At 42.4% G+C, this 25,494-nt stretch overlaps 1 protein-coding gene across 2 annotated transcripts in view; it reads left to right on the top strand.

Annotated features, from left to right (window-relative positions):
* The window catches only part of SLC49A4 (solute carrier family 49 member 4), a 109,804-nt gene that overhangs the window by 65,861 nt on the left and 18,449 nt on the right, over window positions 1-25,494 (top strand). The window contains exon 7 of one of the 2 annotated variants that reach the window (XM_061609105.1): window positions 13,853-13,980. In XM_061609105.1, coding sequence (XP_061465089.1) covers window positions 13,853-13,980 — 128 coding nt within the window. Of the gene's footprint in view, window positions 1-6,932; window positions 7,888-13,852; window positions 13,981-25,494 lie in introns of those variants that run through there. The other variant, XM_061609107.1, reaches the window with a different exon arrangement.

Here is a 25,494-nt window from a genome sequence, read left to right as displayed (position 1 = left end):
GCGACTGCCTTCAGAGCCTGCGGCTGCGGCTCCTTATTCCCCTCGCTTGCTGAGTCTGTCCCGCGGCTGTAGAGATCTGGCTCGCTCTCTAAGCCGTGATTGCGCTTCTCAGCCCCGCGGCTCCAGAGCGTTTTTTGAGGCCGTTTTTTGAGCTCGCTGGTGCTCCCCTGTGACCGCCATTGCTTCTTCATCGCCCCAAGCCTTTCTGATTGGCCAACTTTCCCGCTCTTTTTGCGGGCGCCATTTTGTTCCTCCCCCTTTTTTTCCCGCCCTTTCTGTTTGGTCCTTTTCATAGTAAACGATTCTGTTCTAGGCCTTTTCTGTCAGTTTCTGCCTTTTCTGTCAGTTTCTGTGTGTATGCTGCAGAGCAGAACCTCTATAATCCTGCTATAAGTTCTTCAACACAAACTGCTGCGTGAAGCTGACTATTGAAGCTGTTTCGTGTATCCAGCCTAGTTGGAACTGTACATTCTGCCCCATCCGTGGCCGTGTGCAAAGCCTGTTTGGAACTGTGCATTCTGCCCCATCCGTGGCCATGTACCAAGGCTGTTTGCAATTGTACATTCTGCGTATACTCAGGCTGTCTGGAACTGTACATTCTGCCCCATCCGTGGCCGTGTACCAAGGCTGTTTGATCTGTACATTCTGCCCCATCCGTGGCCGTGTACCAAGGCTGTTGATACTGTACATTCTGCCCCATCCGTGGCCGTGTACTTAGCCATCTGAGCCGGTGCATTCTGCCCCATCCGTGGCCGTGTACTGAGCCTGTTCGGGTCTGTACATTCTGCCCCATCCGTGGCCGTGTACTGAACCCCCTAGAAAATATATGATGGTGGAACAACCAGTGACAACTCAGGCAACCAAGCCGAAACAATCTAAGGCGGCCAAGCATAAGCACACCAAAGCGGTTGCCAAAACTAAACATCTATCCAGCCACAGCACAACCAAGCGGCCACACTACGTTTCTGTTCCGGTTTCCGAGGGCGCGGGCCAGGGACAGTTAAAAAATCTATTTCACTCTCCGACTGCTTCCTCCAAGGAGGAGGACTTTGCTGGGTTTCCTGACCAACCAGCAGCCAGCCACCCTCCTTCCATATTACCACCTAGGGCTTATTCATCTTCACAGCCTGCTGAGCCGTCCATAACGTCACCTCTCCGAGCGCAACCATCTACCTCACCGGGGCTGCAGCTGTCTCATGAGTTCATATCACAACTACAAGACATGCTGTCGTTCTTCACTCAAACACAGTCACCGTCACAAGTCCCCGCCATTCCTCAGCGCAGTGTGGACCACTGTGTACGCAATGAGGCAGATCCATCATGTTCTCCAAATCCTTTTGACATTGCCAGGGGCAGGTTTGTTGATGACGTTTCTTGTGGGGAGGAGTCACCATTTGCTGTGCAAGCTGAAGGAGACGAATGGAGTGATCATTCGGAACATGAGGAGGATACATCTTATCGCCTGTTTGATGCCTTAGATTATCAGCCCCTTGCTTGCAGAGTATTGAACACCCTTGGTCTCCAATCTACACAACCTGCAGCTGCCACTCCTGCTATTAAAGGGGCCAGGGTCTTGAAATCCCCCACACCAGCAGAGCGCTACCTTCCTGTGCCAGATCCTATTGCTAAACTGGCCAAGGACAAATGGTCTCATCCATTACAAACACGCCGTTTTAACGCCCTTGCAGACAGACTTTACTCTTTGGCTCCGGACTTTACAAGCAGACTGGCCGTCCCTGGCATAGACGAGCCGATCTCCAGTCTAGTCTCTAGATCCCTTTTGCCGAGGGAAGGAGATTCACATTTAAAGGATGCCACTGAGCGGAGGCTGGACTTTGCCTTACGCAAGAATCATGAGGCCACCGCTTTCTCCATGCGAGCCTTGGCATCAGCTTCCATCTTTTCCAGGGCAGCGATGATGTGGTTGGATGACCTCTTAGATGATCCTAATCCCGATCCTGTCTCTCTGAGGAGGTCACTGATGAAATTGCGCAAGACGGCGGCTTTTGTGGCTGATGCCACCTTGGACGCAAATCAGCTGGGAGCACGAGCTATGGCAGCTCAGGTAGTCGCTCGACGGACCCTCTGGCTTCGTCACTGGCAAGCGGACTCCACAGCCAGAGTTAATTTATCAAGGGCACCTTATTCCGGCTCATTACTCTTTGGTGAGGAAGCCCTAAAGGCAGTGCTTGTTGACCCCAAGGATGCTCGAAAGCCTGTCTTGGCCACTGTCAGGAACGTTGATCGGAGGCCTTTCAGACGTTTCACCTCATACCGCACGACCCAGCCCTTTCGAGGAACGCGGCCCAGGGGACGAGGCCGCGATTTCCGAACCTATGATTTCCGTCCCTCCAGGGGAGTCTGGAACAGACGTTTCCCAGGCAGAGGTCAGTACCAGGGGCGCAGAGGTACCTCAACGTCCTCATATAGGGGAGGGTCTCGCCAGCACAGACAGTACTGATGCGATACCGGTTGGGGGCAGACTGCTTCTGTTTGGAGACCATTGGCTGTGTCTGACTCAGGTCGCCTGGATCAGAGATCTTTTTTGTTATGGCTATGCACTAGAGTTTTGGGCAACCCCTCCAGACAGATTTCATCCCTCCCCTTGTCCCAGGGCACCAGCCAGGCACTGCATCATGCAGACAGCCATACATCACCTCTTGGACACAGCGGCAATAGAGCCAGTCCCTACAACAGAGAGGTCGGAAGGGGTGTACTCCCTCCTATTTGCTGTGTCCAAACGAGATCTGTCATGGAGGGCGGTGTTGGACCTCAAGTTCATCAACCGTTTCGTAAAGTATCGCAGATTCAAAATGGAATCCCTTCACTCCATTACAGAAAGCCTTCAAGAAGGAGACTTCCTGGCTTCTATCGACCTAAAGGAAGCATATCTCCATGTGCCTATTTGCATAGCCCACAGAAAATTCCTTCGGTTTGCTTTCGGCCCCCAGCATTTTCAATATCGAGCGATTCCGTTCGGCCTCTCATCTGCCCCGAGAGTATTTACCAAGGCGCTACTCATACTAGTGGCTTACCTCCGGCTTCAAGGGGTCCATGTCTACCCCTACTTGGATGATCTTTTAATACGGGCAAGTTCCAGGGAGCTGGCTCATCGCCATCTAACGCTCACACTCCATGTCTTGCAGGCCTACGGCTGGCTAGTCAATTTCGACAAAAGCCATCTCCAACCAACCCAACGCCTACAACATCTAGGGGCGATGTTGGACACCCTGCAGGTGACGGTGTTCCTGTCTCCAGACCGCATAACTGCTATCACAGACATCGCACGGTCTCTGATGCACCACGCAACCGCAGACGTCATGCTTCTAGCCAGGGCTCTCGGAATGTTGGTGTCCACCATCCATATTGTGCCATGGGCTCGAGCTCATACTCGCCAACTCCAGTGGGCTTTGTTGCTGTTTCAGCAGGACATTGCCAGGTCAAATCATCGAGCAATTCCCTTGAGCCCCGCACTGCGTCTTTCATTCCGCTGGTGGACGAGGGTCCAACATCTCACCCAGGGCACTCCGTTCAGAGAACCCCGCAGGACTGTTATCACCACAGATGCCAGTCTCCTCGGCTGGGGAGCCCACTGCAACTCCCAGTTTGTTCAGGGGGTTTGGACCACAGCAGAGCAGACTCAGAGCATCAATTGGGTGGAACTGAAGGCTGTCCACTTAGCTCTGCTCCATTTTCAGTCTCTGTTCCACTTGGACCATGTTCTCATTCAAACGGACAACATGTGTGCCAAATCTCATTTAAACAGGCAAGGGGGGACCAGGTCCCGTCCTCTGCAGAACCTAGCTTCCCTCATATTCGACTGGGCAGAGCAACATCTGCAATCCTTAAAAGCAGAACATCTCAGAGGAATTTAGAATGTGACAGCAGACTGGCTCAGCAGACAACAGGTCTTTCTGGGAGAATGGAAACTTCATTCGACCATTTTCCATCTTCTCCAGTGTCGGTTTGGCATCTTCTCAGTTGATCTATATGCCTCCAGTCACAATTGGCAGCTACCCAGGTACTTTGCTCGATACCTGGACACGACAGCGGAAGCGGTGGATGCCCTATCGCTACCGTGGCCGGATGGCTTATTGTACGCCTTCCCTCTAATACCACTGTTAGCCAGAACCTTGAGAAAGGCACGACGCGAGAGGGCCAAACTGGTTCTGATAGCTCCATATTGGCCCCGTCGACCGTGGTTCTCGGATCTCCTTGCCATGTCAGTGACGGACCCTTGGACGCTCCCGGTCAGGCCAGACCTCTTATCCCAGGGCCCAATATTGCATCAGGATCCCAATTGGCTCAAGCTAACAGCGTGGCTTTTGAACGGGGACATTTAAGGTCTGCTGGCCTGTCTGACGCTGTTATTGACATTATCTTGACCTTGAGACGACCATCCACCACCCGTATATATCAACATACTTGGGTGGCATTCTCCAGGTGGTGTCAGTCCCAGCACCTCGATCCTTCCCAGGCCACAATACAACAGGTGCTGCAATTCCTTCATAGGGGCCTCCTGATGGGACTTAGACCCAACACCTTACGTAGACGTGTCCACTCTGTCGTCCATTCTCTCAGTGTCCTCCGCTGGTGCTACTATTGCCTCGCACCCGTTCATCAAACGTTTTCTGAGGGGAACCGCGTTACGCTCACCAGCTGTATTCCACCGTTTTCCCTCATGGAGTTTGTCGAGGGTCCTACAGGCTTTACAACGCCCTCCGTTCGAGCCCCTTAGGACTGTGCCTTTATGTCTGTTGTCATTCAAGGTCCTGTTCCTGATCACGATCACCTCTGCGAGACGAGTTTCGGAACTGGGCGCATTGTCTTCTGCTCGCCATCTCTGTGTCTTTCACAAGGACTCTGTTGTGCTGAAAACTGATCCTTCCGTCCCAAGGTCAATTCAGTTTTCCATTGCAACCAGGACATTATTCTTCCTTTATTTTGTCCGAATCCTACCCATCATCTAGAGAAGGCTTGGCATTCATTGGATGTTCGGAGGGCTCTCAAGACCTACCTGTCTAGGACCCAGGATATACGACGAACTGAGTCTTTGTTTGTATCCTTTCATCCACGTTCTATGGGGCATAAAGTAGCTAATTCCACCTTATCCCGCTGGTTGCGTGCATGTATTACCTTAGCCTATGAGTCCCTTAAGCTTCCAGTTCCAGCTAGTATAACAGCTCATTCCACTAGGTCAGCGGCCACTACGGCTGCTTTTGCTACCAACGCTCCTGTTGCTGATATTTGCAGAGCTGCTGTTTGGTCTACCCCACACTCGTTTATAAGGCATTACAAAATAGATCGTTATGCCTCTGCCGATGCCTCTTTTGGCAGACGAGTGTTGCAACAGGTTCTTAATGGTGATTAGGATGTGGGTGGTCCCTCCCTGTTATGGGCTGCTTTGGTACATCCCGCTTGATGGAAGTCCTCCTATGGAAAATGGACCATTGGTCTCACCTGAAGGGTGATTTTCATAGGAGGACTGCCATCACGACCCTCCCAGTTGGAGGATACCTAGATATTTTTGGGGTTTTTTTCATATATTCCTGTTACGCAATTATATTAGATTTACTAGTGAAGTCAAGACTGCTATTAAGGTTATATCGCTACGTTAGAGTCATATTATTATGATTATTGCTATTGTGTTATGTCTTTGCTGGTAGGCCAGTTGGCCTTTTCTCCTGCATTTTTAGATATCTCTCTTTGGACTCGCTGCGAATGAACTGGAGAGTGGGAGGGGCCTGACGCCCCTAGTCTTGACTTCAAAAACATTCTTGCCTTCGGACGATAGGTGGAGCTATAACCTGCTTGATGGCAGTCCTCCTGTGAAAATCACCCTTCAGGTGAGACCAATGGTCCATTTTGTTTGCTCAGTCATCAAACTGAGCAGTTCATATTATTGTGTTTGACAAGTATTCCCTAGCCACTCCATCCAAAAGTGGGAAGAACCACTTAGGTAAAACCATGAAGCAACCATCCATGGGTTTTTCCCCTTTGTTTGCTTTCAACTCCTCCAATACAGATGCGATGGATTACCCAACAGAATCTTTAGGGAAATTTGATAACCTGAATTCTAAGCTAAAAATTTAAGGCCTGCTTTGACTGTTACATCAAGCTGCTTTGTACAGTTGTGTTTTTTTAACTGAATTTTTTTGGAATTAGTTTTTCAACAATAGAATTAAAGTAGCATTCGAACAAAAGATTAAAAGGGAAGGTTAAAATAGGGTAGGGTAATATAAATCAAGGTGTTTGGCATATAGAAATTGGAAATTCAAATATACTGGGCAGACTGCCATGATGCATAAGTCTCAAGGGAAGCTGAATAGATGTTCTCATATTACTCTTCTTTCCTCTCACGCCAATACTTTGTCAGTTCACATAAGGGCGGGGAATGCAAATAGCTTATCAAGTGTTGTATGGAAAGTGGCTATTTCTTTTTCCAGTGTTGAAGCACTGGAGGTTGTGTATAACTAAATCCTACTCGAGAGTAGACCTACTGAAATTAATGAACCTTATTAACTTCAATGGGTCTTCATTGATTAGGACTAGTGTACATGACCCATAGTTCGTGGCGGGTGGCAAATTTCACATGGCAGGGATATAATTCAGCAAAATGTGTATTTTCAAAACATAATGAGGTCTCTAGGATTAAATTGATGATTACCACGACTTCACCCCAAAAAGCGGCTTACAGCTCCACATCATGTAGATAAGGGTCTTGATTTCTGTCCCACATTACCAACCCCTTGGGGACAGGGAAGAATTTTCACTGGAACCTCTGTGATGTCTTGTAAGCCCCAAACATGAGTTGTTGTTTGATGAGATACATATACAGGCCAAGGAAAGACCTTTCCATAGATAAGTGGTATGGACCACTTCTCATCCTTTGTGTACTGTAGGAGTCTCACTGGCATTTCTTTTTATGTTAGCTAACAACTGGATATGTGAGCCGAAAGCTTGTGAATCTCAGCTGCAATGAAGTCTGTGATACTAAAGATATATTTTCGGCATAGAGGTTGCTGCTGTGACTGATATTTGATCTTCCAACCCACATAAATAGATAAGCTGAATGAATTCTCATGCAAAAACCAACCTATACCCTGTGTAACCTAAAGTGTTAGATTGGGACATGTGAAACTCCCGTTCCAATCCCCGATAAACTGTGAAATGTGGATAGGTTGCCATCTCTCAGCCTAATCCTCTCAGATTGTTGTGAGGTTAAAATTTCCACAGGAGCAGAATGCTAGCTTAAACTAAACCTCTACTTGGCTTGAGACCAGAGTATCTAAAGGTGTGCCTTCTCCTTTGAGCTTGCCTTTTTGTTGAGATCATTGTCAGAGGCACTTCTGCAGGTTATTCTGACTTCAGAAGCTTAGGTAGGTACTGCCCAAAGAAGGCCTTTTCTTTGGTGGCCTCTACAGGCATGTTACCTGGTGCCTACTTTAATCACACCAAGTTAAAACTGTTTCAATTGCCAATAACTGGAATTATACAGCTGTGTCCTTTTCTCATTGTTGGTTCTTGATTCTTCTTAGCTGCTGTTTAATTAATCTATTTTCACAATGATTTTTATAATTTATTTTGTTTATGATTGTAAGCACTTTTTATATTCTTTTACATTAGAAGGTGGGATAGTACTAAATGGATAAAGGGAAACATTGATTTTCTCTGACTTCGTAACTATTTTACATTGGGATAATTTAAGGTGCCTCCTGATAATGGAACTGGAATAAGGCAGTTTTTCCCCGAACTGTGGATTGCATTGTGTTCCTGGATGGGTCAAATAATGATGGGCATTAAAAAAAAATCTTTTACCAGGCCAACAGCACACCATTACTGTTATGCAGCTCCTCTGAGACAGATTGGCCTGCTCTCTTCCTTCCTAAATACGATGTTAAATTCTATTTGAATAAATATGCTTACATTTTAATATTTAATATTATAATATTAACATTAAAATTACAGGTAAAATAGAAATCGTTCAGTGTTAACTATTTATGTGGTTTTGTTGAATTTTTCTGTTTTAGACAAGAAAAGCAGGGTTTGAAAGGTGCAGTTAGTTTACAAGTGAGTCCTGAAAAGCTGAGTAGGTTTACATGTGTGTTCCTCTTCAAATATTTGAGAAGCACTGGAATAATGTAGACATGTTACCATGTCAGGCTTGGGGGTGAAGTCTAAGGTATACTGTAGTGCAAAAAGCCATATAGTTTTCAGACAAAACTACAAACCATGGTTTAACTTTGGGGGAATATGCTGCAGCAAGCCTTGGTCTTGTGCTCTTCCCCCACCCCCTCACCCTACCTCAGCACGTGCGCTCAAACATGTGTATAGGGGAAAAGATTGAAAGCTTCCAGTCATGGTTTGTAACAAGTTGCAGTACTCTGTTTCACTGGAATATGAAACCAGAGTTAATAAACCAGGAAATCCTGGTTTGGTATCCTAATTTGTTAACCTAACCATGGTAGAATATTTTTGTATGCACATTTTTTGTACAAAAAGTGAAACGATATCATCTTAGAAAGTGAAATCTGTATCCAAATATTAATTGTTGTGACTTCCAAAATGTGAGCAATAAATGGGATTTTTAAAAAAATGAGAATGAACTGTGTCAAGCCTCAGGTTGTCGTGCTCCTTCTCTGTTGCACACAAGAGGAGTACATTTAAAGCACAAATAAATTGGCTAAAGCTGGTGGAATTGGGCTCCACAAAAATACTTGCATTGCTATGGAATTTGAAACCAATTTTGCAGCAGTTACGTTGTTGTTGTTATGTGCCTTCAAGTCGATTACGACTTATGGCGACCCTATGAATCAGTGACCTCCAAGAGCATCTGTCGTGAACCACCCTGTTCAGATCTTGTAAGTTCAGGTCCGTGGCTTCCTTTATGGAATCAGTCCATCTCTTGTTTGGCCTTCCTCTTTTTCTACTTCCTTCTGTTTTTCCCAGCATTATTATCTTTTCTAGTGAATCCTGTCTTCTCATGATGTGTCCAAAGTAGGATAACCTCAGTTTCATCATTTTAGCTTCTAGTGACAGTTCTGGTTTAATTTGTTCTAACACCCAATTATTTGTCTTTTTCGCGGTCCATAGTATGCGCAAAGCTCTCCTCCAGCACCACATTTCAAATGAGTTGATTTTTCTCTTATCCGCCTTTTTCACTGTCCAACTTTCACATCCACTTTCACACAAAAGACATTAAAAAGAGATTCTGAGGTTGAAAGCAGGCTTCACATTTAGTAAGTTAATCTACTACGAAAGGTCAAGATTTTATATAATAGTCTGAGTCAGCAAACTGCTAGAATCATCTTATGGCTAGAAAAGGATGTCCTTCCATTTTCAAAAGCCTAGAGTACAATATAATTTATGAGCAGGAGAAGGAGCTGTCCAGTGTACATCAGTTTCTGTACGAACATGGAAATAGTTTTTAACATGATGCAGGATATTGCTGTTATAAAATGGTCTGGGTGTCATTGCATTTCTGTGCTTTGAATCCCCTGGCTGTCATGAGTTTTTAAGAGTTTTGCTGTCTGACCTCTGGAACTCTTATTCAGCAGCTCCTCTTAAGCACTAGACATTGCCTATTTTTAAGTATTTCTAGAAACTTTAAAATGAAATGAAAGTTAATTAGAAACAAATCTGTTGCCCAGATAAGATTGGCCACATGTTGAGATTAGAACAACCCATGTATTTTTGTGACAATAATGTGTCCTGACAAGCCCCCTCCTTCACTCAAAACTGGTTTACAGCTTCCCATTTTGGTTTGCAGTGTCCTGCTTCAGCAGGTATAGACTGTGGGTAGGCACAAGCCTATAGAGCCCAAGGAGGCTAAGGCCTCATGCATAAGACTGACTTACCCCAAATGATTTGACATAGTCAAAGACAAGGCATGCAAAGACACCGAGATCATGCATGAATAATTGGCCTGAGTCCAAAACTTAATTCAGAGGCAGTGTCAGCAACAGAGAAGATCAGATTGAAAGTACTTGAAATATTGTCACACAGGTGAGGGCCAGGATTTCTTCTTGATCACCCAGAGCACAGGACACGGAATAATGGGCTCAAGTTACAGGAAGCCAGATTTTGGCTGAACTTCAGGGAAAACTTCCTAACTGTTAGAGCAGTGTGACAATGGAACCACTTGCCTAGGGAGTTGGTGGGCTCTTCAATACTGGAGGCATTCAAGATGCAATTAGACAGCTGCCTGTTGGGTAAGTTGGCCCCTTCCAACTCCTGCTATGCTATGATTCTATGAAATCTAGGCAAGGTAAGTCAAGGAGTCCGGTGTTGGGGAGTTATAGACTAGTGTTTTCCCAGCAACTGGGATGCTCGAAGTGGGGGTTGATACAGCCTGGCCTTCCAGACCACACCTAATCCCAAGGTGTTCTGAGAGCCCTTCCTTTCCAGGAGTACCCTTACTCATAAGGAATCCTTTACTCCTGGGTCTCACAGTGACTTTGGGTTCTCAGGTGTACACTTTGGGCCTGTTTTCTCGGCTTGAAACTTTAGGAATCTCTGCACGGGGGGGTACTCCATCTCTCCCTCAGAGGCCATCAGAGGCTTGCCTGCTGTTATTTCAACCCTAGTGCCCCTCAAGAGGCTCCCTCCAGACTCTCAGGATCTTCAGGACTGGTGACAGGAGAACCTGCCTTCCTCCCCCAAGTCTTCAGTCAGTGGGAGGTTTGATTCTTTCTACTGAGGAGTCTGGGTCTGGGTCAGGGCTGGGCATGATGATAACAAATGTTCTTGCTTCAGCTGAACTACTGTTGGGCTCTTAAACTGGGAGTGTTTGAAACTGGAGGGCCATCTTTTTCTAGTCTTAAGATGACTCTAGTGCAGCTATATTGACTCAGATCTTTCATGTAAATCTTGACCTTTTGAAATAGAACAAGTTGTTAAATATGTAGCCTGGTTTCAGCCTCATAATATCCTTTTAATGTATTTTGTAGCTGCTACAAAAATTGGTTTAAAGTTCCATGTAGATATTTTGTGGAGCCCAAATGCTGCTACCTTCAGCCCATTTATTGCTGCTTTTTAAGAAAAAGCTAAGTGTCTCTCACCAAATGCCTCTTTCTGGCTAGTTTCAAACAGGACTTTGGGTGCAAAAGGAGTGGTGGTTTGCCACTTTGTTGGATGACTTCCCCCCTTTTAGGGCTGTTCAGTAGGTATCTATGTACAGTTGAATCAATGTCTATGCTGGCTATAGTTTGCTGAAAGTTGTAATTAGGAAAATTAGGTAATGAGCCTGTCACACCTGACAAGAATCATGTATTTCAGAGTCAGTCCTGTGACTTACCAGGCAGGTGTCTATTGTGATAGCTCCATGGGGGTGGGGGGAGAGGTGTTTTGTGTTCTACCAGCTGCTAATTTTCTTAGTTCCTCAAGTGTTTCAATTTAAGAATTATAGTGTAGCTTTACTTCCTCCTAGTCCCAACACCTCCCTTCACCGCACTTGAATTGCAGTATAATTTTACTCTACTTATGAGCATTATTTACTTGCTAAATGCAATATATAAAAGAAACTACATTTTTGATGATGCAAAAGCTATCATTTGGATGTCAGACTATCTCTGCACACGTTGTTGTTTAGATTTATTGTCTGCCCTTCACCCCAAAGTCCTAGGGTGGGTCATAATAGTTTTAAAGTACATCATTAAAAACATTTAAAAACAACCTAAAATGAAACAGTAGAAGTGTTTTTGCTAGTGGTACAAAATTGTCAGACTTCAACACAGTTCTCACATTTCATTATTTTGTTACCTGTTACGTATTGTATCTTCCTACACATGAGATTTATGCCCTTGATCTTGCCATTCTCCAAGTCCCAGACCAGGAACATTGAGATAATTTATATGGCATGTTTATGGTTGAAGAGCCTTGGATATTTTGGGCAGCTGGTGGGTATTGCACCCTTTCGTTGGCAGCTGTAGAATGAGACTGGTGGGGGGATGGGTGGAGAGAAAAAGTGACTTCAAACAATGACATGTTGGTTTTTTAAAAAACCTGCATGGCAACACAAATCAGGCTCCTTTTTTTACCTGGCATTTTTCTTGTCTCGTTCGTTAATGATTAGATATATTTTTCAGATTTTGTCCTTCACAACTCAGAATTTCCTTCATCTTTGAAACAGCTGCAAAGTCAAAATGCACCAACTTTGTCGCATGGTGTAATTTCTGCAGCAATGAGCAGTAGGATCGACAGCAGAAAATTCTGTCCCATAAATATAGAAGGCATATAATGTGAATTTTCTGGATAATAAAATACTGGGCCAAGAGTAGGAGGTGGGATCGCAGTAGGCTTTTTTTGGGTCAGGGCTCTTTCTAGCAGGAAGTAATTTGTCTACTGCTCTTCTGTTTCTCACTCCTCTATATTGAACATAGAACTAGGTGCTGTCTGTGGCACAGTTGTAAACTCAAGGTCAAGGGTGGTGTAATAAACTGGATCAAGAAAACAATGGAGAGGAGGAGGAGCAGTGATGAGGTGTCTGTTTTGGATACTAAACTAGGAGTCAGCAGCAATAGCTGTTAACAGGAATCTGTGTGTACAGGCACTGGATCTCTGAGTGCTACGTGCTGAGGAAAAAAAATAGTGGAATTGTTTGTTCCTTCATATCCTGTTTGTAAGTTCCCCAAATATGTCTGACTGACCACCATCAGAATGTGGGATTTGGTGGATTGGTTAGACCTGCAAGGCCGTTCTTGGTGCCAAGTTGGGTTGATGAGAAAAGGTCCAGGAAACATTTTCCAGAAGGGTTTCAAGGAAATATTGATAGGAAAAGAGGACGTTAGCTTGAATGCCTGGACAGGAAGATTGTTCCTGTGATATGGATGAGAATGGAAGAAGGCACAAAGTCAGAAATGAAAGGAAAGATACCAAAGCATAATGGAAGAGAGAGGGGCAGGCATGGAGCAATTATGAACAAAGGGAGCAAGTCAGCAAAGTGGCGTACAATCATGGAGACACCACAAGTTTTATATCATTTATAGCTCTGGTATCAGCTGTAGTTATTACTGCCCCTGTAAATACCTCAGCGTTGCACATTTCCAGCATGAGCTTCCATTTCATTTTAGGTTGCTACAACTCAGAAATAAAATGAGTCGCCACCTGTGTATTTTGATCACTGTAGACCAGCAAATTATCCTCCATCTTCCTGCTCTCTAACTTAAGGTCCTGTACGTTCATAGTGGCCACAGGGACAGGGGTCTTCTCATCCTTCTGCTCAGTATGGAAGGAATGTTACCACACTAAGTGAAACATGAAGGGTGGGAGGCAGCATTGGTATGAATGGACACACTTATCGGCTGCTGAAGGTGCAGAGCTGTGTTTTGAACAAAACCATCGATATTGCATTGGATCTTTCAGTTTGTGGGAAAAGCACTCTTGATCCAACCCATAGATTTTTACTGGAAATATGTGGGAAAGAATAGGTTTCAAATCAAGGGAGATATTACAGGTGTTGATTTCTTAAAACAAGACAAGGTTGAGGCAGGTTTAAGATAATGTTGACTCATTTATTACACTGCAGAAACATTTTGGTGTTAGCTTCATAATACAGCAATCTATTAGGACCAAATGTGTTTCAGGTTCTAAAATTCTTTCAATGACACATATAAAACAAAAAAGACAACCTCTTTTACAAATCAGTGTCAAGACAATTATGAACATGATACTCATCGTAGAAACTCACTGATGCCACTTATGGCATAAGGGGTCTTTGTTTCTGTTGGTGTCTTCTTTAAAAATCCAGACATATCAGAAATCACTATTTTAAATAGTTCTGCTATGTGGCAATTTGGCCAAAGTTTACGGAATTTGTGAAGTATTTGTAAATTTTGATTTGTGTTTCTTTCAGGTTTGCTGATTTTATCAGAGGAATGCTGAAGCTTATACTTCTCTTGTTATTGTCAGGAGCAACTCTGTCATCTATCTGGTTCACTTTGACATGTTTAACAACTGTCATTCATCTTCCTTTAACTACAGGTATGCTAATGTCCAGCCTTGGCAAATAAATTATTTTGATAGTAGTTCCTAAATATGTGAGATGTTGGGAAAATAAGTTATGTTGCAGATTAATTTTGACAAAACTATTTTATTTATGAATTAAACACTGTGGTCCTGCTGGGCAAGGGGAGATAGGCACTCGTACATTTTTTATTTTATCGCTGTCAGTCTGGAATCTCCAATGCTACAATGTATCTCAAGCCACTTTATAGCGTAGCAGAGGAGGCCACTGTCAGAACTGACAGTGTAAGACACCTTTTCACACGTGCAAATTCATGGGTTGTAACCAATGCTCAGAGAAATCAAAGGACTTTAGTCATGTCCATTGATCTCATTGAATCTACTTTATGTGTGACTTAGTCAGATACAACCCCATGCATTCAGTTAAAGGAACTCTCTGTGGGGCCTTTAACAAGTTAAAGTAAGATAGCTTTGAAGAAAAGATGATAACAAGCTTAATTTTATTTACTGATATAATACCAGCAAAAGCAATTTTTGAAGTTCATTAAATTGAGTATCTTTGACAAAGTTTTCAAGACTGCTGTTAGCCGATTGTAAACATCAGTAAAAGAAAGTGATTAATTAAAACTTTTTTGCCTGACTTGTTTGGAATTTCAACAGATAATAGTGTGCTGTTCTGGTAGTTGCTTATCTAGAATCTGGAAACACAAGTATGTTTAGAAATAACAAGCTATTATAAGTTGCTTGTAATATGTTGAACTAATTACCTTTGCAATTACTTGTTCTATTACAACCCTTTTTTATATTACATAGGTATTATGTATGAAATACAGTATGTCCATAGTACTGTTAGGCCACACAGAAATCATAAATGCTTGAACTAGGCTGACTAGAATTTCTTCAGGTTGTGTTGATATCATAGGTTACTTCCACGGGCTGGGGGAGGGGAGTGAGAAATTTTGCCATGCTATATTGTTGCATTGGTTGTCTTCCCTCCCCTCTTTTTTTAAAATGTCATCTTCCACTTTTGTGGCATACTTGCTGTTCATTTCTGTCTCCTTTTTCCCTTCAGTGATTCTCAGTCCTCACCCCTGTCCCTCTGGACTTCACACTTCTTCTGTTCAGTTTACTAAAACATGAAGCCGCTTTATTGAACTGACGAGCTAGTACTCTGGGAGAAGGGTATCAGGAAGTTTATAGCTTGGTGGCCTCTGTCTGAAACTTTGTGCAAATTCAGTCAGCCATTTAAAAATCAGCTCCTGTTCTCCCATTTGGGAGCTTTTTCTTTTAAAACAGGAGGGCTTAGAAGATTTTAATTTAAGATTAGAGGTGCCACCGCCTGAATGTGTTTTAGAAGTTGCACATATACTTAAATGAGGTCTGAGAGGCTTGAAACTCTTATTGCTATTTTAACAAACTTGGGTAGTCAGGTCCTTGGTGTTATACTGTACTGTCTGTTTCCAAGAGGAGCACTTTTGGTTTGAAGTAGATGTGCTACACCCTGCTTTCAAGAGTAATTGCCATTCTTTGTTTCTAAAACTCCCAGAGTCTATGTAATAAACTTTCAGATTGAGCTTTTGTGCCCTTTTTTGTTCTCCCTTCCCCAGCTCTGCCATTGAACTTAGTTTTAAATTTAATGAACAGGACTTTCATAGAGTACTCTCACTATACAAATAAAAGTCTGTCTTATTCAAATTAACTCCAAAATTGTCCTTAGTGCATAGCTATAACTAGAGAGGAGTACAGCATATTGAAATAGATGTCTTGTTGAGAGGAAGCACCATCTAAATCACCAGAACTATAAATACCACTTGGTATATTGTATAATCTGTGTTTCATATTTTAAAATAATCAGATCTGATTTTTTTTTAATAGAGGAAAGTATTTTTAATAGTGGAACAAATCAAGTTTTGCAGAAGCTGTTGCCTTTGGTGCAGTGATTTGCCATCTCCATTCTTCTTGATCAGGAGTGAAGAGATACACCAAGAGTTTTTCCCTTTTCACTTGTCTGCATCTTTATCCAACGCAAACGGTCAAATAAATTCTGATGAAAAGCTATCCTTGAATTGATGCAGCGAGAACAAACTTACACATTCTCTTCAGTTCTTATTTACTAAGATAAAAGTGGACAGGCTTCAGCAAGTGAAAATCACCCCCCTCACACACACATACACACGCAAAACCCACTGATCCAAAACAGAGCTGGTAGATCAAGTTTGTATTTTGTAGTTTGAAATCACTGTTTTCAAAGTTATCAAACATGATTGACTGAAAATAGCAACAACCTTTTTTTTCTCTTAGTTCTTGTAATATCCAGTTACATTACCTTTTCTTAGAAGCACATTGTAGCAGATAATCTCTCAAATGGATTTGGTAGGTCATGGGAATTCTAAAAAGCTGTTTTTGACACCCTTCTTTAAAATTAGAGGGAGCTGGTGGTTTTGTGTAAGAAATAAGGCTTACTTGTAAATGGCTTACGCAGTTCTAAGTGCTTGGAGAAGAGAACAATGGCCTGTATTTTTGTAAGCCAGGTGTGGCTTACTTGGTCAGTGCCAGTGTATATATAACTACTTAGTGATTGCTGGTCTGATAGCAATGTGCTTGATTTCTGGAGGGTTTGTTCGTTTTGGTTGCATGATGGTGTTTGCTTTCCCAATTTAGTGTTGGATTGTACCAATTTACGATGCATGCTACCATGTAAAATGGCAAGAATTTTAAAATATAGCAAAAGAAAGAGTAAAGGTGGTGGGAGAACAGAATTAGATTGTTTTGGAGCTTTTTTTGAGGATATTTCTGTTAAAAAGTTTGATGCAATAAAAGAGTTTGGCTTGCTTTGTTTGCCCCAGGTCATTCACTGCAGTGTGCCTTTGCTGCCACCCACCAGCGTTACGCTGTGATTCTTTTGAATGTAATGTTGTTGTTTGTTTGATTGATTAATTAATTAATTAATTTGTATCCCGCCCTTCCTCCCAGCAGGAGCCCAGGGCAGCAAACAAGGCACTAAAAACACTTTAAAACGTCATAAAAACAAATCTTAAAATACATTAAGACAAAAATGTTCATGCAAGGAAAAATCAAGAATAGATTAGATGTACTTACGTTGAGCCCATCTTTTAGGGAGTAGAGGATCTTAGAAACCTGCTCACAAAGTTCATTTAATCAGAGACCCAAATCAGGCAGATCTGACAGTTATTATGTAAGCAGCACGTACAGCCATATTCTTCAACACATTTCCCAAGATTCTTAGTTTGCAGTTTTTCTTGCATTATGCCAGTAGCAACCAATGTACTGCCCTCCAGATGTTGTGGACTGCAACTTCAATCATCCCTGACCGTTGACCATGATGGCTGGAGCTGATGGGAGTTGTAGTTCAAAACAACTGGGGAGGCACCATGTTAGCTACCCCTGCATTAGACAATCTGCATGGGGTGTAAGCAATATGATATCATTATTTATTTATTTATAAAAATATCTGTATACCTCTGTTCATAAAAAAGGTTTACAGCAATCATATACATATGTACACATTATGTACACACATGTAGTGAAGGAGCATGACATTCCAACAGTGTTACAACTGCTGGTCCCCCATTCCTAGTTGCTTATTTCTTGTTCGTTAGGATAGTGAACATATTGACTACTATTCTTTCCAGTTGTATGGAATGAAATCTTCCTTTTTTCATGCTAGTGCTATATTTGTGATCCTGCAGTAGTTCAGGTGCTAGAATGAAGGTTTCTCATTTGATAAGATAGGTAATTCTATCCCCATAGGCAAAAAATGTTGCTTGTATCTGTGACTGACATGAACTTGTAGGTACATTGACAACTGGAGGCATTGACAAGTTGATCCTGCCCAAATTTAAGCTTTGTCAATTTCCCTTAGCTAAGGATGAATTAGTCTTATTTCTTAGGCTAGCTAGGTATCAATATGTTTAATGAGTTGTCTTTGCCCAGAGAGTTGTGGGAAATGCAATTAGGGAATCTGCCAAAGCAAGGGGGTGATCTCCTCCTTTGATGTAGCAAGCAGCCTTTTCTTCTCTTGCAGTCTTCAGCATCCATGTCTAGAGTTTACCGCTAACATCAATGTAGCAAGCCAGTGCAATAATCTTTAGATTTTAAAAGCCTTTTTTATCTCATTCTTATATGCCAGTACGTATTTTAGCACTTGGCATGATGTTTTTGAAAGTGGAATTAGTTGGTCTTGATAAATTGCTAAAGTTCAGATTCTTTTTATGTCCAGTGTCTATTCCCAAAAGACTTTTACGAATAAATACTGGATGATATCCATAAGAATATAAGAAGGGTGTTGCTGAATCAGAAAGACCCATCTAGTTCAGCATCCTGTCCTCACAGTGACCAAGTAGATGCCTACAGGAAGCAACCAACATTAGTCATAGAGTAGAAATCTGTTGAAATCAAGTTACATAAGACAATTTATTTTAATGGGTCTACTCTGAGTATGACTTGGGTATAGGGTTGCCAGGCTCAAGGCCTGAGACTGATCCTGTATCTTTAGGAGAAGAGAAAGTCAGCCAAGTACAGGTGTTCTTGCAACCCTGTAATGAGAAAAACCACAAGGTGGAATTCTCCCTTCCCCCTGCACAACTTTTAAAGATACAGAAGACCTCTTGGAGGCCGGGTGATGCTTTTTGATTTTCTCACAGTGTTTAGCTGAGGGATCATGTGGTACAGAACAGAATTGTATAATGGTGGTGCTGCGTAGCCATTCATATCTACCTATACATTGATGTTTGTGTGGGAATACAGTGCTCATTCAAAGTGAGGGTAGTGCTTCATGAATAGCTGATGCATTCTGTCCATTTTTGAAGCAATCAGTGAAAAGTTGTCTATTTCATGGAGGAAACTTTCAATGCTGACAAAAAAGTTTAACAAAAATCACCCCTGTTTATTGCATTAAAGGGATTAGATTACTGGGGGGTGGGTGGGGGAAAGAGAAAGAAAACTGGCCTAAAGCAATGCTACTGAATGAAGTCTGCTATGGCTACAATCCAGCTAAAGTAGAGCCCGTTTAAATCTCATTGATTGTAACAGGACACACTTAAGTCCTTTATTACTTCTGTTTAAATAAATTAAACTTAAAATTACTCATATTTGTGCTTTTATTTGTGGCCTAGTAACTAGCAACACTTATTTATTTTATCACATTTCTATCCTGCCATTTCTCTCAAAAGAGCTCAGGGCAGCAGTCAAACAGTACAATTAAAATAAAAACATGCTTAAATTGTTTGGAAACAATAAGAACATCTAAAAACATTTTAAAAACAGTCACCTATTCTTACAGCTAAATAATATGAAGGTTGTCAGGAACTATTCTCTAGTGCCCTTGTCCTTGATCTGCCACTGTTGAGCTCATCATCTCAGTTGTAAGGGAGACAGATCTCCTTCAGTTCTAACTTATTTCTTCTCCCGCTTAATCTATGGGAGAAGCAGTAATCAACTCTGCACCTCATGGCAGCTTCAGTCAGCTGGCCATAGGCAGAATGCTGACACGCCCTGCAATTTCAAGCAGCAATTTTGCCCTCAGAAGCCACATGAATTGGCTTAAAGTCGTGGATCATACCTTCCCTATATCAGTAACAGCCAAATTGAAATTGTGCTGAATCCTACAGATGAACGCTAAAGAGCCAACTATTGACTTTGGTGTGTTTATCTTGGTTTTAATTAAGTAGTTTATTATTTAGTAGCAGTGTCATACCAAATGTTGCTCAGGAATTTTAAGAAATCAAAAAACCATTGCAGTTTTGAAATGTTCAGTCTGCCATCTTGATTCAAACTGGTGTTCGGTTGTATCCAAACATAGATGAAAACCTGTTCCGTGATACCAGAAACCACCAGGCAAAATTTGGTTACAATATATTATTTATTTATTAGATGTATCTCCCACCCTTTCTCCCAGTAGGAGCCCAGGGCAGCAATATATTGAGGTGTCTAAATGCATAATGAACGAACAACTTTTCAAAATATATAGCAGATATTCCGATATTTCTATTTCATAATAATAAGCCATCAAAGTTGCTTACAACACTAAATATAGGAACATGAAAACAAATTTAAAAAATACAGCTGTGGTAAAACAGTACAGTAATAATAATAAAGGATCAAGAGACCTGTCTCAGTTTGAAGACATGGGGTTCAATCCAAATGTGCCCTGTTCATGGAAGCTCCCACTAATGGAAATGGTGGATGGTCACCAGTGCCACCTCCTGTGCTGCTGTGGATAGTCAAAGTAGCATGCACTTCCTTAAAAGGTATATATTCCTTTTTAAGCAAGTGTGATCTCTTCTTTATTAGATTATTCAGGACGCCAATTCACTTGATCACTGTGGGACACCTAATGCTGCTATTAAAGTCATTGGCAAATTCATGTCATATGCTGTGTATTGTTTTGAGGTACAGTTCCAAAGAGTCTGTTGAAGTTTTCTTTTTCTATTACTTTTGTGTAGAACAGCAAGTAAATCAAATTTGCTCTTGCAAACAAATCACGTTCATGACTTTTTCATGCGAATAAGAATTTGATCAATATGCACTGGAATTTCTAAACTGATGAACATACCCTATGGAGAAACACTTTTTTTTTGCACAATTCCATAAGTTAATTATGAAAAGCCTGTTATAGTGAAATTACATTGCTCAGGTTTCATGAGAAATTGTCAATGTAGTAAATATTGTTGTGCGCCAGCAGGATCTGACTTCACATTTTCTAGGGTCAGTTAAAGAGGAAAACAGATTGCTAGTACTGGGCATTTTGGCCCTTAGAAATCATTGTGATAACTGCTCACAATAAATCCTCTCATTCTTTACACTGTGCTGGGCTTCCCAGATATAATTTGCCAACCTATATCCACTGCTGTGCTGTAAATTGAAACAATGTAATTTGTTTTTTCTGCAGTCTATTTCCATTTTTCAGTTTTAAATAGTAGCATTCTGGAGCCACCCAATTCCCAAGTATGCCTTGTGAAAGTGCATGTCATGGGGGATGTATACTAAATTGAGATGAATGTGTGGCAAAGTGGAACTGGAAACCAGCATGAAAATACAATTCTGTGATGAAGACCTTTGGCAGAGACCAAAATGTTCTTTTGGCAGTATTGTTCTAATGAGCTGGTGAATATTCCTTAACCTACTGTGCTCAGATATCACAATTAAATTACTTTTTACTGTAAGAGGAACGAGCCTTGGGTTTGGACACTTCCTCTTCCCATGTGACTGTGAGGAGAAGGCTGGAAGGTTTCACTTCCATTTTTTATTACCTGATGTTTATCAGTACAAGTCCTAAACAATGATAGTCTTAACTATGGTTTGTTTAAACAATTTAGCTTTAAACTCATGATTTCAAGTTGGCTTCTTTCAAATAAACCATAGTTAAGGTTAACAGTTTATTAACAACAGTTAATTGAGTTAACAAAAGTTTATTGACAAAAAGACAAGATGAAGTTAACTGAAAATTTACAAGTGAAAGTTTGCAGGCTCTTCCTCACAGCCATGGTAGAGGTGAAGAGGGGGAGTGCATGAGCCCAAGGTTTACATAGGGCTTGTTCCCATCATAATAAACTGTCTTGGTTGCCCTGTATGATGACCTCTGTCAGGGGAGAGAGAGAGGGGAGTGTGACCCTGTTCATTCTCCTTGATGTGTCAGCAGCCTTCAATACCATCCGCCATGGTACCCTTCTGGAGTGGCTGTCTGAATTGAGAGTGGATGGCAATGGTTTGCAGAGGTTCTGATCTTATTTGGATGGATGCCTCCAGAGAGTGGTGCGTAGGGAATGCTGCTCAGCCCTGTGGAGCCTTCAATCTGGGGTTCCATAGGGGGTGATCTTATCCCCCAAACTGTTTAACATCTATATTAAATCGCTGAGTTGGGTTATCCGGTGATTCGAAGTGTGTTGCCATCAAAATGCTGATGATACACAGTTCTATTTCTCCTTTACATCTGCAGTTGTGGCAGTGGATTTGCTGGAGCAGTGGGTGGCTTCAGTAAAGGAATGGATGAGACCCAATAAACTGAAGCTCAGTCGAGATAAGAGTGAGGCGTTGCTTATGGGCAGTTCCCTAGGCCGGATGGGTGGGGTTCAACCTATTCTGGAAGGGGTGGTGCTCCCCTTAAAGGAGCAAATGTGCAGTGTGCGAGGTACTTCTGGATCTGATTGTCACTGGAGGCACGTGGTCTCAGTGGCGTGGGGTGCCTTCCATCAGCGACCCTATCTGGACAAGAATAATCTAGCTTTATTTGTCTATGCTCTGGTAACCTCTAGGTTTACTGCAATGCATTACACATGGGACTGCCTTTGAACACAGTTTGGAAACTACAGTTTGTGCAGAATTCAGCATCCAGATTACCAACTGGGACTAGAAAGTCTGAATAAATTGCACCGATTCTGGTTCAACTCTCCTATTAGTTTCTGGGCTCAATTCAAAGTTCTGGTGTTGACCTTTAAAGCCCTATACAGCTCAGGACCATGATACTCTAAAGACCACCTCTCCCTATATGAACCACCTTGAACCCTATGGTCTTCATCAGAAGTGCGCCCCACTTGAGGGAGGTGTACAGGGTGGCCACATGAGAACAAGCCTTTTCAGCCATGCCTCCTTCCCATCTGTGGAATGCTCTCCCCAGGGAGACATATCTGATGCCATCCTTGGCAGTCTTTAGGTGCCAGGCTAAGACCTTTGGCCTGTGGTTAATGTTGTCATCTCCACTGGTGCTCATCTTTTAGTGGAGTGGGTACGGTCCTTATTAATATGTGGCTGGATAAGCATTTTGCAGATTTTGTAGTGTTTTAAATTGTTATTATGTACTGCATTTTATTTGTCAAGTCATATTGAGACTTTGTATTGTATGTATCAACTGATAAATGAAATTAAAAATATAATAATAATGGTTTATCATGGTATCCAAAGGCAGTCAGTCTCTCCTAAGAACAGTTAAGATATACTTTTGACTGCCACGACTGTCTCTTCTCAAATAGGGGAATGAAAAGTCTTCCTTCCTCTCCTTATGCTGCAAGGGATGGAAGCTAAGAAAAGATTCTGTACAGTTTTGGGAGTCTTGGGTTAGGCAGTTACCGTACCTCAGTGGCTCTAGAGAGAGAAGAATTTGGTTTTGGAGCCAGCAGCACTCTGTGTAGTCTAGTGGATCTAACCATTGTTGGCACATTGGAAGCCACTCTTAAGGACATGTGTTCCATCCTCTTTGTTCCCTCACTGTCCTCCTTTCCCATAGTTTTCCTTAACCTTGGTTCAACTTTTCTTCTGTACCAGTGCTAACCAGGGTGTAGTGTATTCCTGTCCTACAGTTACAGCAAACAGGAGAAGGGATGGGGAAATTCACTCGGGAGAGAGAAAAGGTGGGCGACATGTCTCCCTACTGTTGTCTGCTGAATTGGAAACCGTGGCTGGCTAGGAGTCTGGCAGGGCCGGCACCGGAGGGCAGCCAGATTGAGCCCTGGCCAGGAGTCCCTCCTTAGGATGGGAGGGTGGTGCTCCCATTCTACGATCTGTGGCATCAGGTCCTGCAACCTGACCCTGCTGCAGATCGCAAAGAGGGAGCTTCCAGGCACCCCTCCAAATACAGACAGTGCGCACTTCAGTAAGCCCGTCCGCATACCCCACCTACCTCTCCTGTCAGTGTGAATGTACACGCATGCCTGCCATCATCCAAGATGGCTGTGGGGGCTTCCCTAAGGGGCTGATGCCCCCACCTCTATCTTGAGGTGTGTGTGCTATGCACGCATATCATTCACATGACATGAGAGGTAGGTAGAGCAAGCGGGTGGGCTTACTGAAGCCCACACTGTCTGTATTGGGGGGGTGCCTGGGAGCTCCCTCTCTGTAATCTGCAGCGGGGGTAGTCCCATGCCATCTGTATGGGGGGGTGTTGGATTATGGCGCTGCAGGCCTGGGGCAGGTTGGCGCACAAGGCCCAGTTATGCGTGACACTGGCCCTGGAGCCAGGGTTACATTTGCACCAGACCCATTCAGTGAACACTATGGATTGGTATTCTGTAAGCAGCATGAAGTTCTGATGAATCATGATAGAATACCTGCTGTGTTTTGAAATCAGAAAATGAAATGAAGATTAGAAGGATTATGATGTACTATCCAAAATGCTGTTTCTCAGTGAACATTCAGGCCTCTCAGTTTCACAAGAAACCCTATTCTGAAAATGGATCCCCATCTGTTTTGTCCGAGTTCTGTGAAACTCAAAACTTAAGAGAGACTGTCAGTCCTATACAATGTGTTTTTAGTATGTTTAGAAAATAAGCATGATCACTTCAGTTGGAGATATTCACATCTATCTAAATTATTTCTTAGAAAAATCGTTTTCCTCCTTTCATTCCTTTAACATGTTGTTTTATGTCTTCTGGAGTAAACAGAAGCATCTCCCCCCTCACCCCTTTTTTTCTGGTTCTGTAATCCTATCAGCTGCCAAGCTACAAAACAGAAAACTGAAACTGTGATTGCTTTTTATTTAAGAGGGATTAGAAGCCCCTTGCATCGCAAAACTATGTTGCTGGCAGCCACAAAAAGAAAAGGTGCAACAGATTTACTAAGTTACAAATCTCGGTGAGGACTTTTGAGTCAAATCTGTGGGAGCTGTGGCAAGGAATTGGCTCACTGTGGTTCAGCAAGATGAGCTCTTTGGCTTCATGACATTAAATTTCCTTCCAACTTTCCCTGAACCCTGTTGAACTTAACTTGGAACAGCATCTCAGTTTTTTTATCGTGAAGCTGTAATCAAAGAACATACTAGGAATGAAAAAAGCTTCTGAGTTCCTTAGTTTAAAAAACTAGGCGTGTTACAAAAAGAACCCACAAAACTGCAACCCTCTATACAGGCCAACCTAATCAGTCCTGTTCCAAATCCATGCTATTTATATGTATCTCTAGCAGTTTTTTTTCTGGGTTTTGTCTCTGCAAAGACCTGCCCTGGAAAAGAATCTTATCGCACATATGATCTGATGAAGAGCTATCTGTGCCTTATCTTCTAAGCCTTTGCTATCCCTTCTTTATGACTCCTCATATATTAAGTGGGTATCTTTTTCAGCACTTCCAAAAAAAAGATACGAAGAGAATATTTTCTACCAAAGTGTATCGATTTAAATCAAGGCAATTTTAAATCAGTAAGAAAAAAGGTTGATTTAAATCAGTGATAAAAGGATAAAGGTTTCCTTTTTATATTACTTCATATATTTCCTAAACAGTGGTGCAGATCTAACCACTAAACTGTTAATTTAAAACTACAAAGAATATTATTTACACTGTTTTTCCATTTGTACAACCAACCCTTGCATCTTTTAGTCATTCTGTATAAATTTTGTATACTTCCATGTTTTTCTCTGTAGAGGAAATGTCTTTAAATTTTTTTCGTATGATTGATCTTAGGACTGGCACTCATTACAATCTGCAAAGTTAACAGCACAATCTTATACAGTCAGAAGTAAATCTCCTTGAATTCAGTGGGGCTTTAGCCATACGTTGGTATAGGGCTGCAGTCTAAGTATGGGAATCTAG

Source organism: Rhineura floridana, chromosome 2 (genome assembly GCF_030035675.1).
Source record: "Rhineura floridana isolate rRhiFlo1 chromosome 2, rRhiFlo1.hap2, whole genome shotgun sequence".
In the NCBI taxonomy this organism is placed as follows: domain Eukaryota; kingdom Metazoa; phylum Chordata; class Lepidosauria; order Squamata; family Rhineuridae; genus Rhineura; species Rhineura floridana.
Note: the sequence above shows the minus strand (reverse complement) of the source record. Positions and strands in the feature narration are given on the sequence as shown.